Raw genomic sequence first — 12,957 nt, forward strand, 5'->3', positions numbered from 1 at the left:
TGTTGAAAACATTTCAGGTTGGTCTGAAAGTGTTTCAGGTCAGTCTGAAGGCTTGTATGGGCTTAGTTTTACCTAACCAATACTGCCTCCTCATCGTCGTCTGGGAAAGTTGAGGCTGGTTTTTGGGTGATGTTATTTTGTGGGCCACTCCTACTCCTTTGTGGTCCCTACTATACAGTACAATAGTACTGTACGATAATTCAGAACAGGCCAAGCTGTGAAAAAGTCCACAAAAATAAGCTAGTATGAAAAAGATGTGATACGTATCAAAGGAAATGACTGCGATGATGTTGTGTCAATAAATTTTTAGTGTTACAAATAAAGTGACAGTATAAATATCATTGCACAGGGCTCGAAATAACGTTCGACAATCAGCCAATTTCTGGTCAATATTGTGCAATGACAGGTTAATTTTATTGCTGTCCAGACTTTGTGGCTGGATAAATCAGACAGAATGCTACACTACTGCTGGAGAGCAGCCTTACAAAGGAAGCAATATTTAATCAAGCTGTTTGTTTATGGTTGTGGCCACAAGCTTTATTTCAAGCCTAAACAGTGAGGTTTGAACACCTGTACTTGTCAGCTATGAATGTGCAAAATGTAATTAAACCATGTTATCCAGTGTTACCTTTGACTTGTGGGAAGCATGAAGTTTCATAAAAGACTGTTGCACTGGACTAGAAACAGTGTGTTACATACATTAAACATGGTTACATTACTTTTGGCATGACCACATCTTTAGTACTGAAAGCACACTCAAAAAAATTACCGGGAGCCCTGTTGCAGCCATTTCTCTGCCACCACCTTTGATATCAAATCTTTTTCATACTAGCCTACTGTTGACAGGCCACACAGCTTGGCTGTTTTGGATTACTTTATCTATACGCACACACTTTTAAACTAAGATTAGAAAGAACTATAGGATCATAGCATCAAAATTTAACCTACAATGTACGTTCTTATGTAAAGAACTTTAAGTCTAAGTTGGTATTGTATTTGGACTATTGGAAAATCTGATTGTTAATTTAAACTCCTGGTTGTTGTCAGTGTTGGGAGTAATACTTATGTAACGCGTTACATAATATTATTACTTTTGTGGCAACAAAGTAATATAATGAAATACGCTATAAAAACAGGTAATATAATGCAAGCTACTTTACTTACAAATGTAAGGCGTTACCTAAGTAATATAGTTACTGTAACGATTCTAATATTATGAAATATTATTACTACAAGTAACGAAGTTACTAATCTCGTTAGTTATCCTCTGAGTAACGTCTAGCCACAACGAAGTAACGAGGCCTACTAAATGAAGCTTATTCACCAGTTTCTTACTTATAACCAAGATTTGCATATTGTCCAACAACGCAATCATGTCACGTGATAACGTGGTAGTTTCACACGTGACAGCTTAAGGCTGTGGACACAAAGTAATATAATATGTAATATTATTACAGTTACTTTATTTTATGGGTAATATTTAACTGTAACTAAATAGTTCAGTTGCAAGTAATATGTAATATGTAACTAGTTACTTTTACAAAGTAACTTGCCCAACACTGGTTGTTGTCTTAGTACAGGACATGCACAAGAATCTGGAGCATTCTCACTATAAAAGCAGGTAGGCATGGTGCTGCTTTACATACATGTTTGTACATACAACAATCCTACTAGTTCATACACAAATTCCATACAGTTGTACATAATTAATACCTTTTTCTATGCTTTGATCAGCAAGATCCGATGAAGTAGAAATGGCAGTTTCTATCTTTTCCCATGAATAATTAGGGTCTATATCCGTCCATGTTTCCAGCATAGCAATACAACACTGTGAGACTTTGTAGTTGTCTTTTTCTATGATCTCAATGTCACCTTTAGACAAACCTAGCAATATTCCTATCTCCTTCCATCGAGATGCATGGTATGGAGTTACTCTCTCACAGAGATCTTTCAATTGTGGTTTATCAGCATCTAATTACAATGGCATTACTTATGGCTGTACATTGTTGAGATCATTAACATTAAATAAGTAGTAACCATGGAACACTAGTATTTTTAAACCAGGCGCGCGCCCACAGCCGGCCAAAGGCCGGCTGTGGGCGCGCACCTGGTTTACTGAAATTGTTTTCGTAAAAGTGTGTGTGTGTACCTATCTATCTACCTATCTATGTTTGTCCGTATGCACCCACGTGAGCAAAATCGTTTAATAACGGTAAAAGCAGCTTTTACGTAAGAAGAAAAAGTGAAATGATGTCTGTATTATTAAACTTCTGCACAGGTGAACTTTGCTCTGAGGTGGTTTCTTTTCGGCGGACTGAAATACGGGTGTGGTGACTTTCCTCAGACTACCTTCCCCTTGAGGTTTTCAGGCATTTAGCAACTGAAAAACAACGGTGCAGGCCTCGTACATTACCAGGAATAGCCTATCGCTTCGAGTTGAAAGGGGGCGTATCCCTTACGTACGTGAACGAAAATGAAGAGTAGCTTGGAGGCTTTGTTGAGAGAATTTGTGGGAAAAAACACATTAGTCAAACTATAAAACAGTTTAGAAGATAGTTCTGTGCGTAATATGTTGGTAAAAGCGGTTTGTTTAACAAACACTTCCTTAGCAGTGCATAGCAACGTAATTGAACGAATTACGAATATTTTATGAATTACGAAATACGAGAATTAGCTAATAATATTATTGCACAACCCAAAACTACCCAAAACTACTTCTTTTAATATTATTGTAAAGTAGTAATACATAGTTGGTTAATTCATAGTAGCATATACTGTCTATAGTTAATTCCAGATGAGTTAGCTAGCTGCATGGCGCCTGGTTTTTAGAAGTAGCACAACATCAACTTGTTTAAAAAAATGTTAATTTAAAATTGCTGAAGTAGGGATCTAGCTATGCAATAAAAAGTAGAGAGACAAGAGATGAATGATGGTATTACAGCATAGCTCAGTGGGAAAGTCCCTACTTTGGCATTGAGTAAAATTATAGCTAATGTGCCAAAGTAGGGACTTTCCCATCGAGTTATGCTGTAATACCATCCATCTCTTGTCTCACTACTTTTTATTGCATAGCTAGATCCCTACTTCATTTTTAAATTAACATTTTTAAAAACTACTAGTTTTTTTTTTTTGTTGTAGCACAGCTAGTTACTGTGTAACTTCTGAGCTAGCTATTAAGTTCATTAAAGTACGTACTGTGCCAAAATTGGAAGCACATAGGACCGTAGTAGCGTGCATAGCTTAGTTACCTTTGATCATAGTAGCAGTGGTGCTAAGATCTATGACCTGTCTCAGTACAATGGTCTGCGTACTATTCACCTGGGCCGGAAGTTGTTCGAAAAAACGGGTCCTTTAAGTTGTCTGGAGCTTAGTCTTGACTAACAGGATGAAATTATACAATTTCCACTCGACAGAGTACTACCCAATCACTCGCTGATATCGCTGTATGGCCGCAGCACTGAGTGGCTGAGTCAGTGTGTTCAGAGGAACAAGCCGTCAAATATCAGTCCGTCTATTAAGTTGCAGTCCAGGCATTGGCAAAAGTCAAAGTGACAACTCAGCAGCCTTAATGTTTCACGTGCAACACTTGAAATTATAAGCGCCCCACTTTTTCAGCAACATACATAAGCACTTCCTGAAACAATTTTGTGGTGTCTACAGAAAAGTGTTGATACGGAAAATTAACGCCTCAGTAACCAACCTGATTGAAGATAAAAGGAAAGACAGGGTGCACAGGCCATACACTCGTCGGAACCCCAAAAGGCACATCCCACCAGTGAGTTTGTTGTTGTGGTGTAAAATGGTGACCGTACAGTGCTTTGTTTGGGCTCTAGGCTTGCGACTGTGGTCAGTGACTGAGTGAGACGAAATTTCAAGTTTTGGAGATTTTTAACAATTCTATATCCAGTCACTGATAAGTGCTTTCTTGTTTTTAATGCTGTATTTCATGCTAGATGGACTAATATTATTCCATAAAGGTGATTTTCGTGGCGTAAGATGTCACTAGGATGATTTTTAAAGGCGGTATTTTAGGCGGCACACGTAATTTTCGAGGGGATCCTACTTAAACAATACTACCGTACTGTTTGATACCATGGTACATGGTATATAGGTTATGCTATAATATGGCTGCTATATGTACATAATGCTCAGTAAAGGGACATACAGTACATATTTCTTATGCATATAGTACAATGCTTATGGGTTGCAAACACTTTGGTTTTCTTGCGTGAAGAAAAAGACAACTATGTCAGTGAAGAGACCATGTTTACTTGGTTAAACACTAGTATTGTACTGATATGCATTTTTCACATTTACTAATACTGATTAAAATTTGCCTGTTCCTGTAACTGATATGCCAATATTAACCGATATTCTTCAATCCTTCAGAACATGGGAGGAGGAGATCATCTAAATTTTATTGCATTTGTAATGATAATGTAATCAATGCAATTAATTGCATGGGTGGAAGATTTTTTACACTGTTTGCTAAAGTTTTACCACTAACCTCTTTCATGGAAAGGGAAGTTAAATAGTTATAAAACAGCTAAGCCAGCTTATCTTTCAGTGTTTTTAGTGGGTGGGATACCAGATCCTTTCCGAAGGACAATCGACTAATTGTGTGGGTGCCTGATTAATATACACAGCCTGCTATATATATATATATATATATATGGATAGCCTTGCAGCCATATTTTTACAAAAAAAAGTTATAAAACAGCTACAGCCAAGGGCGTCAGAGTAGGTACGACTCCCACCTCATCACTTTTTGGCTGAAATAAAAAACAAACCTTTCTAATTTGATGAAGCCATAAATAAAAGTATAGGGCATGCAGTACTTAGCATTTATTTAATGGCAACAATTGACAGAAACAACACCTATCAAACCTGTCTTTCACTCAGAATATAGCTTTATGTCAACCTCGTCCATATTAAGCGCCTCTAAAAACAATTATCGGTATGTTTAGCTTTGGCTTTGTTTCACATTTTAGCCACTTTGGGAAGCATTCCTTACAGTGCGTGTTAAACAGCAGGAGGTGCTTTTTTTCATCATTGTCCAGTTTTATCATTGAACACTTGTCAGGGAGCTAGCTAACTAGCACCTTGCACACTACTACAGTCCAAAAATTAGCAGCCCAAAATGTGCAATATGGGTTGCAAACACACTACCACTTTCACTTACAGCAAATAAATGTTATACCACTTACTGCTGCATTCACCGGTTTCTTTACTTTCATCTGTTTATTTCTGTCATTAATGATTGATTGTGGGTTTCAGTTAATCAGTAAATTATTTCTGCTTTGCAACCGATATTGATACTTCTAAAATTTAGTGTTGAGTGATAGTAAAAATTTTACTATCACGATAGTTACTCATTAAATATCGCGATAGTGAATACTATCCCAATAGTTTATGAGACACTTTGCTCTTAACGAAGTCTTAGTTGTATAGCTATGTCATATAGAAAGTTATTTTGCATGCACAGGACATTTTAATTAACTGCGTGGGTGGTCGATGAATATGGACTTTAGGTAAATCTTTTATAGGCCACTCCTTTGTAAGAAAGCTGGTAATACCAACTGTAAAACGGTATAGAATGGTTGTTAATACCATTTTAATGCAGATCTGAGCTTATCATAACTATCACGATAGTGATATCCCTACTATCGCAATAATGATAGTGATTTACTATCGCAATATATTGTACTATCGATACTATCGCTCAGCCCTAGTAAAATTAACTGTTACCAATAATTCAGCTGATTGTCAGTGCAGTAGTATTAAACACTACACCTTCAATAGTAATTTGTACTGGAGTAGTATGTACCACTATTGATTTTGAAAATAAGGAGTTTTCGAGCATCAAGTAGTGGTCAAATTTGAACAGTCACCGCATTGATTTTATGAATTAAGATAAGAAATGCCACAACGTTTAACCAAGTAAATACGGTAAAAAGGAGAGGCAAAGTGCAGAAGGGACACTGAAAAGACACATTCCACAGGTGAACTTGTTGTGGTATGAAATGATGGACATGCGCTGTTTTGATTGGCCTATAGCCCTGCTACTGTGGTTGGCCAGTGAGGCAGACAGGCAGGCGGGTGAGCAGGCAGGCAGGCAGGCAGGTAGGCAGGCAGGCAGGCAGGCAGGCAGGCAGGCAGGCAGGCAGGCAGGCAGGCAGGCAGGCAGGCAGGCAGGCAGGCAGGCAGGCAGGCAGGCAGGCAGTGGTGCTTTCGTCATGTATGATATTCTATGATGATTTTCAATAGTAGCATTTTGGCAGGTGCTGTTAATTTTAGGGGGAACGCTACTAAAAAGTATACCATATGACAACAAACATTGGCGAAACTAATACTTGGTGACTTGCTATAAAATTGCAGTTGGCGAAATTTTGATTTGGTGAAATGCTGTCACTGAAAAATTGGTGAATGGCATAAGTACGCTGACTTGCTATAAAGAATATTTTGGTTCTGTTGCCATAGATGCCTACTGTACTTGAATATCTGTGCTCCAATTTTTTCATGGCCACACCCACTTCCAGGATTATTTGTTGTCTGTAGGCATACTCGCCCATTTATCAATGGCTGTGCACGAATTCATGTCTGCAAGCTTGCATGGAGCCACGCCCACTAATTGAGTACGAGTTCTAGACTAGCCAGTAAGCCACACCCATTTCGGCATGCGTGGAATCACACTGATTTACCAGTTTCAACAGTATCTACGAAGGTTTGTCGAAAACCTACTTCAACAACTGCTTGACCCAATGTTTGAAAATAATATTGACGAAATTTAAATTTGGCGGTTTAGTCACGAGTCGCCAATTCACCAAATTTAGTTCACTGCCAAATTTAATTGATATATGGTATGTGATTGTCCAAACAAAACCCCAAATTCTTTGCACATTGAGAAAAATGAATTTAATAACGATTCGTAAAATTACGCATGTTACAAAGAAAAACATGCAAGTATTTATTGGGCCAGTACTTGAAGAAGTAAGATTTAAATCGATGAAAACTATATACCATTTTATTTGCCTGCTCATGAAGAGTTTGAAAATCTTCGTTTTGTTTCTGTAGCTCCAAAGGTATACGTGTCATATGTGTTTGTTTATGATGCAGTAATGTAAACAAGATTGTCATCATTTCTTCTACTAAACTGCCTTTGTATCCATATGCGCAAATGACTAAAGGGCTAACACTATACCTTGGCTGATGTGCTATTCCATGGTCAACATTTTAAGCCAATTTGCAACATTGTAGACTAATCCAAATGGAAGTTATGGCTGCAAGTGTAAGCGTCTGTAGTTTATTTTCAGTATACGTAGTCGCTGCACAAACTGATTTTCTTGCTCTTCCTACTGTCTAGTGCTATAATTCCAAAACTACACACTATAGAAGGCTAGAACTTTAATGATCCATTCCTTGAACACTGCAGATAATGCTGAGATAATTTTAAAAAAAATTGAAATTATGCAAACAAGTTGGGTTTTTGCTGAGACAGTCACATATACGTACTACTGTACTGTTTGAAAAACAACTAGTTAGTGTGCTTGGTTCCATGTAACCACACAAACAGAAAAAACACAGCATATGTGAGTGGTTCAAGTAAAATCAAAGTATTACTGCCATATTTTAAAAACTTATTTTTTTAAAATACAATTATATAATTTAGTCCGTGAGGAATGTTATATCAACATAATAACTAATTTTGATAAATTTTGTGTATGGTGATGTCATAATGATGATGTCATAATGCTAAATTTTAATCTGCATTTTTTTTTTTCAGATTTGTTCAAAAGAAATAAAATTTGGATTTTACTTGAACCTCTCACATATATATTCTATTTTATACACCTACATATAACTCAAAACCTTTGTTAATACATAACTGCTACGGCTGCTTTTTCACATTTTGTTCGGTGACCTCATAGTTTTGTACAACCAATTTTGCTAGGTATTTTACAGAAATGAAAATCATATAGTACAGGTGTATATGCATTTCCAAAATCCCCCTTTACACAGTACTACAGTATTGCTGACTGTATTATTATAAATATGTAACTAAATATGTCAGTGTCCTAGCGAAATGATTACTATACGCTCTTACTACTACTGTATGTAGCTAAGCTAGAATATACAGTAGTTAGCTATTAGTTTCGTTTTCGAGCCTTCATCCTTCCAGTGGAGGGATGAAACAAAACGACTGCCACGCCCCCTTTGCTCATGACGTTGGTACCATACTTAACATACAGTACCCGCTTACGAAGTGCAAAATTACATTTGATTATAGCTCTTACTAGCTACTACTGTATGTAAAGTATGGTACCAATGTCGCAAGCAAAAGGGGTGTGACAGCCGTTAAGGATGAAGACTTAAAACGAAACTAATAGCTAACTACTGTATATTCTAGCTGTGCTAGCGCAATGATACTTAGCTACATACAGTAGTAGTAGTAAGAGCATATAATAATCACTTCGCTAGGACGGCTATGAGCGACGAAGCAGTGTAGTTCACAACTGTAACAGTACACGCAATCGCCCTAACATTGCAAGGATATCTACGAGGGATGAGTTCACAGCTGTAACAGTACAATCACCCTAACATTGCATAAGCCATATAAATGCCTGTTCGTTGTGATGCGAGTTATTCCGTTATTCCGCTATTCCTTATTCCGCCTTTTACAAACTCCCGGTAACTTTTGAGTCACCAAAGCCTAAAAGGCTGCTGTTAAGAGCTATGTAGTCATTCATCAGATGGTGTAAATAGACCAGTTATGTTAAGAGTCCTGTGCAATGTGCAGACCATGCAATGAATCATGGATGTTGGAGCAGGGGTAAAAATGGGGATCAACTTTGACAGTGAAAGTTACACAGTGAAGTTTGAAGGAAGCCATCCTGGGGGTTAGGGGAATACTCCCAGAAATAATCCTAGAAGCTCAGAGATAGCTGTGTTACTACAGTAAATTAAGTAGCTACAGAATGACTGCTCTATTAGGTGGTTGACTACTCCATTTTTTGTTACAAATGTTCACCAAATTAATAAAACTATTATAATAAAACTTGGGAGTACGGTTTCCAGTCTATATGGGATGATCACTGGGATAACGCTCCTACCTCCACAACGTCCATCACTATTTTTTTGAGGATATAGGCTTCCACGTGACAAGAGTTGCCTCTCTTTATGTAAGCTTCTTCTCCTCAGTGTAATGTTGTCAATTACACTACATCATTTAAATCATTTTGAAGTGTTTGTTGTCATTTGTATGTTTACAGAACTTAACAGCATGCTTCTTTATTGCTTCACCAGTTCATAAGATCCTGATGCTATGGTGTATCATTTAATTTGCTGCAGGTGTTGGGTTGGCAAACGAAAACTTGATACTGCATGTGAGCAAGTAAAGGATATCTTCAACTTCAAGATACGATGGAAACCATACCTGCTGAGCCCCAACACTCCTGAGGAAGGGGTCCCTTATGTTGACCACATCAGATACAAGTATGGTGAAGCAGCAGCCAAAGCTGCTTTTGAGGGGACGTCACCCTTGTATGAGGCTGCCTCATCAGTGGTAAGTTTGTATCTTGTCATGCAATTCTTTGGAAGATGACATGTGACATTATACAATGGGCATATAGCACATTGTTGTATTGTGCTGGTACTTTTAAGGATTAAGTGTTTAAAAGGTTGCTGTAAAGACCTGGGATTTTCTTTACCTAGCTTGATATCATGCATATGCAGTGTGTGTTATAGCTAAAGCTGTGTTGAATTTCTTTGCAGCTGAAAGATGCCTTAATATTTATAGTCTGCATCATTGATTACACCCAACAGCAGCTCTCTCTTGGCTGAAGATACAGCTTTAGGTAAAATTCTAGGTACAAGAAATGGAAGAAAATGACCATTGGGATAAAGTCATGGATTCTTCTTTAGAACAATTGTCAAGATACTCCAATAGAGCATTCATACCGGTTCTAATGGCACTCCCTTCCCTAAGGAAAACCTAGCCAGATGCCATAAAACAAAATCATACTGGGAGAGTCCTATTTGTCTTGTTGCAAAAGCACACAAAGTGGGGCTCCATCATCCAACCTGAGCCCACTTCTCCATTTTGTCTGAGCCCTTTGATGCCACAACTGGATGATTGAATGATTGCAAATGACAGGTAGGATCGGACAAACTACATGCAGTGTGTCAGACATTGACCACCGCACTTGATAGCCTAGCATGTGAAAAGTCTCTTAGGAAGCCTCACAATGTAGCAGGCCGGTTGTAGTTACTATGAACCTTAACTATAAACATTTTAGAGCAACATGACTGCTCTATTAGAGTAGTTCAATTGTTGTAGTGAAAATATCCTGCTTTGGAGTATTTCAGTGTATGGTGAGGTCTTATTAGAGCCATTTCCCATCATTATTTTCCCATTCCACTTTTCCTACTTCAAAATCTGCTTACAGGTTTTGAAGTAGGCAATCTGCTTATATGCCTTAGCATGCAACATTATCTTGCTTTGGATTGCAGTACGTAGCTTTGGGGTAAGAACACATTGGATGGTGTCATTCTAGTGGGATGCTAGGGCATATAACACAAGGTCATTGCCCTGTAGAAGTGACTCAAGTACATCTAACAATGGTACCATATAAAACCCAGTGTTATGAACACACTACAAGAGAGGTGCATAAGCTTTGATAGTACAAGGCATTATACTGTCAAGTCCACTATTTTTTTACCAGCAAAACTCTTCAAAAATGAGTATACCAAAATCAGCATTACGCTTGGTACTTCTGTAAGTTAAAATGCTAGATGTGGTGTTATCTTGATACACTAAGACTCTTCTTCATTTTTCACCCTGTGAAATATGATTTTACTTTTGGGACACAATCTACTTTGGGGGATCCCCTACTATACAATAATACCATATTGTGTGAGATCCCTACTATATATGAGTTCCTAAGCACATTGTTCAGTGACTACACACTTGTTTCTTATGCATACTGGCGAACAGAAGTTCCAATATGAGGTGCAGCTATAAAAGAAAAGAAATAATGGTACAAAATTTCATGGTAAATGGCTACCTTCCTTACTAAGTGAAATGGTCTTCTGCGGCATGCTCCACTTGAAGAATTTGCACAAAAAAAACCGGACTCCAACATGTGGTGACCGCAAATCACAGAATGTCAATAATACTTATGATAAGCTTTTTGTTAGGCACATGTACTTAACAATATTATTATGTTATTTTTGTGAACTTTTGTTAAAACAGATGTGCCTAACAACCAGACTGTGTGGTAGTGCTGCTTATAATGAACAGGTACAGGGAACCCCTCTATTAACAGAAAATTTGGCACCCAGAGTTTTAACCCTATATTTGCTGTAATGATACCCTTTCAGAGATAGCAACTTATGGAGCTAGAGCTGTAGGGACTTACTATGGGGGTGTTCCTCAGTTTAGAGAGTTGTTCCACTGTACTAGTATGGCCTGTCTCTTAAGCCACATAGTTAACTGCATATGTACATAATTTGTGTACTGTTTTATTAGGGAATCAAGTTTGATCGTACTAGAAAAGTTGTTATAACAAAGAAGGCTCATTTGCTACTGGAATATGCTTTTGAACAAGGCAAACAGCATGAGCTACAAGAAGTTATATTTAGAACTTACTTTCAAGATGGTCAAAACATTTATTCAGATTCAGTTCTGGAAAAATGTGTGGCAGAGGTAGGAATGGATCCCACTGTTGTTAAAACTGTGCTAAGAGATTCCAGAGCTTCTGATCATTATGATAAAGCCATCGAAGAAGCATTTCAAAGAGGTATACATGTTCACAATTGAGAAAGTCCATATTTATGTACTTAATTTTAACACAGATGTCAATGGAGTCCCTTATTTTGAGATTTACTTGGCCTCTAACCCTCTGATAAGACAGCAGTTTTCTGGAGCCCAGTCACCTGAGACATTTATACATGTATTCAACAGAGTGCGGCTGGTTGCTAAAGTCTAAACACATCCATAAGTAGCATTTTTAATATATGCATACATGACGACTTTTTGTACATTTGATATCGATTTTGTATCCTGTGATGTAATTATAGATCACACATTTATGCTAGATTATTACTGTGGTTATGTATACCACGTTTCATGACCCCGAAATTAGTTCTTTGGTTTTACAATAGGTTTATAAATCATAGTAACAGTAGTTGACTGTTGTGTTGTAGTGGTACAGGACTGAATGGTCACATACCTGATTTACATGCCAGATTAATATTTTCAGATTATTATGATCAGTAGCTATATTAAACAACAGAGACACTAACGGTGGTGAAAAAAGTGACTCCCCCAGTGCAATACCTCATGCGAGGGGTAGCCAAAACCGTCTACGAATTTCAAGTGTCCATATTTCATCTTTGAAAACCATTTCAATATTTATCCGTAAAATTCAGTAATTTTAAAATTACGACATTCGTAATTTTAGTCTTAGATTTTTGTAAAATTTCATGAACTCCCGTTACATCCACTACTGGAGATTTTGTCCATGAAAATCCAATGAAAAAAAATGTTCACCCTGTGAAAAGTGAAGTATTCATTGGGTGGCATCAATGAAATTTTATTTTCATAGCATGTTCATAGGAAAATTTAATGAAAACCCAATGAAAAATTACCAATGAAAATTCCATGAAAAGCAGTTTCAAAGTAATTTCAGTGGTAATTTTTCATTGGTTTTTCATTAAATATTCCTATGAAAATAAAATTTCAATGATGCCACCCAATGAATACTTCACTTTTCACAAGGTGAACAATTTTTTTGAAAATCTCCAGTAGTGATCTGTTCGATCGTCAACTTTCATCATTCAAATGTACAAAATTTCATGATCAGGCAATATTTCTCTTTCAGAAACAGCGGTGACCTACGAAATTTCAGGTCGTTACCCCGACCTTGTGAATTTCAGATCACTACCGCGCGCCCCTCA

General features: G+C 37.4%; 2 protein-coding genes across 4 annotated transcripts in view; one reads left to right on the forward strand and one right to left on the reverse strand.

Annotated features, from left to right (window-relative positions):
• The window catches only part of LOC136265727 (protein NLRC3-like), a 64,447-nt gene that overhangs the window by 14,452 nt on the left and 37,038 nt on the right, over positions 1-12,957 (reverse strand). The window contains exons 1-2 of one of the 3 annotated variants that reach the window (XM_066060633.1): positions 3,249-4,626; positions 1,714-1,971 (exon numbers count right to left, since the gene is read on the reverse strand). In XM_066060633.1, the coding sequence (XP_065916705.1) occupies positions 1,714-1,971; positions 3,249-3,258 (268 nt within the window). In that variant the 5' untranslated portion in view covers positions 3,259-4,626. Of the gene's footprint in view, positions 1-1,713; positions 1,972-3,248; positions 4,627-12,957 lie in introns of those variants that run through there. The other 2 variants (XR_010705713.1, XR_010705710.1) reach the window with 2 other exon arrangements.
• On the forward strand, positions 4,083-12,108 carry LOC136265729 (uncharacterized). Its single transcript, XM_066060635.1, has 5 exons — positions 4,083-4,096; positions 9,349-9,562; positions 11,252-11,299; positions 11,528-11,798; positions 11,854-12,108. Exons 3-5 carry the CDS (start codon positions 11,252-11,254, stop codon positions 11,985-11,987), a joined length of 453 nt encoding a protein of 150 aa, XP_065916707.1. The 5' UTR covers positions 4,083-4,096; positions 9,349-9,562; the 3' UTR covers positions 11,988-12,108.

The sequence above is a fragment of the Dysidea avara genome, chromosome 9 (assembly GCF_963678975.1).
Source record: "Dysidea avara chromosome 9, odDysAvar1.4, whole genome shotgun sequence".
NCBI lineage: Eukaryota > Metazoa > Porifera > Demospongiae > Dictyoceratida > Dysideidae > Dysidea > Dysidea avara.

What these genes read in the sequence shown, in the direction of transcription:
- LOC136265729 (XM_066060635.1), top strand. Translation starts at nt 11,252, where the DNA reads ATGTGCCTAACAACCAGACTGTGTGGTAGTGCTGCTTATAATGAACAG. An exon ending in GTGCTGCTTATAATGAACAG is followed by an intron (nt 11,300 to 11,527) that starts GTACAGGGAACC and finishes CTGTTTTATTAG; the next exon opens with GGAATCAAGTTTGATCGTAC. An exon ending in CGAAGAAGCATTTCAAAGAG is followed by an intron (nt 11,799 to 11,853) that starts GTATACATGTTC and finishes ATTTTAACACAG; the next exon opens with ATGTCAATGGAGTCCCTTAT.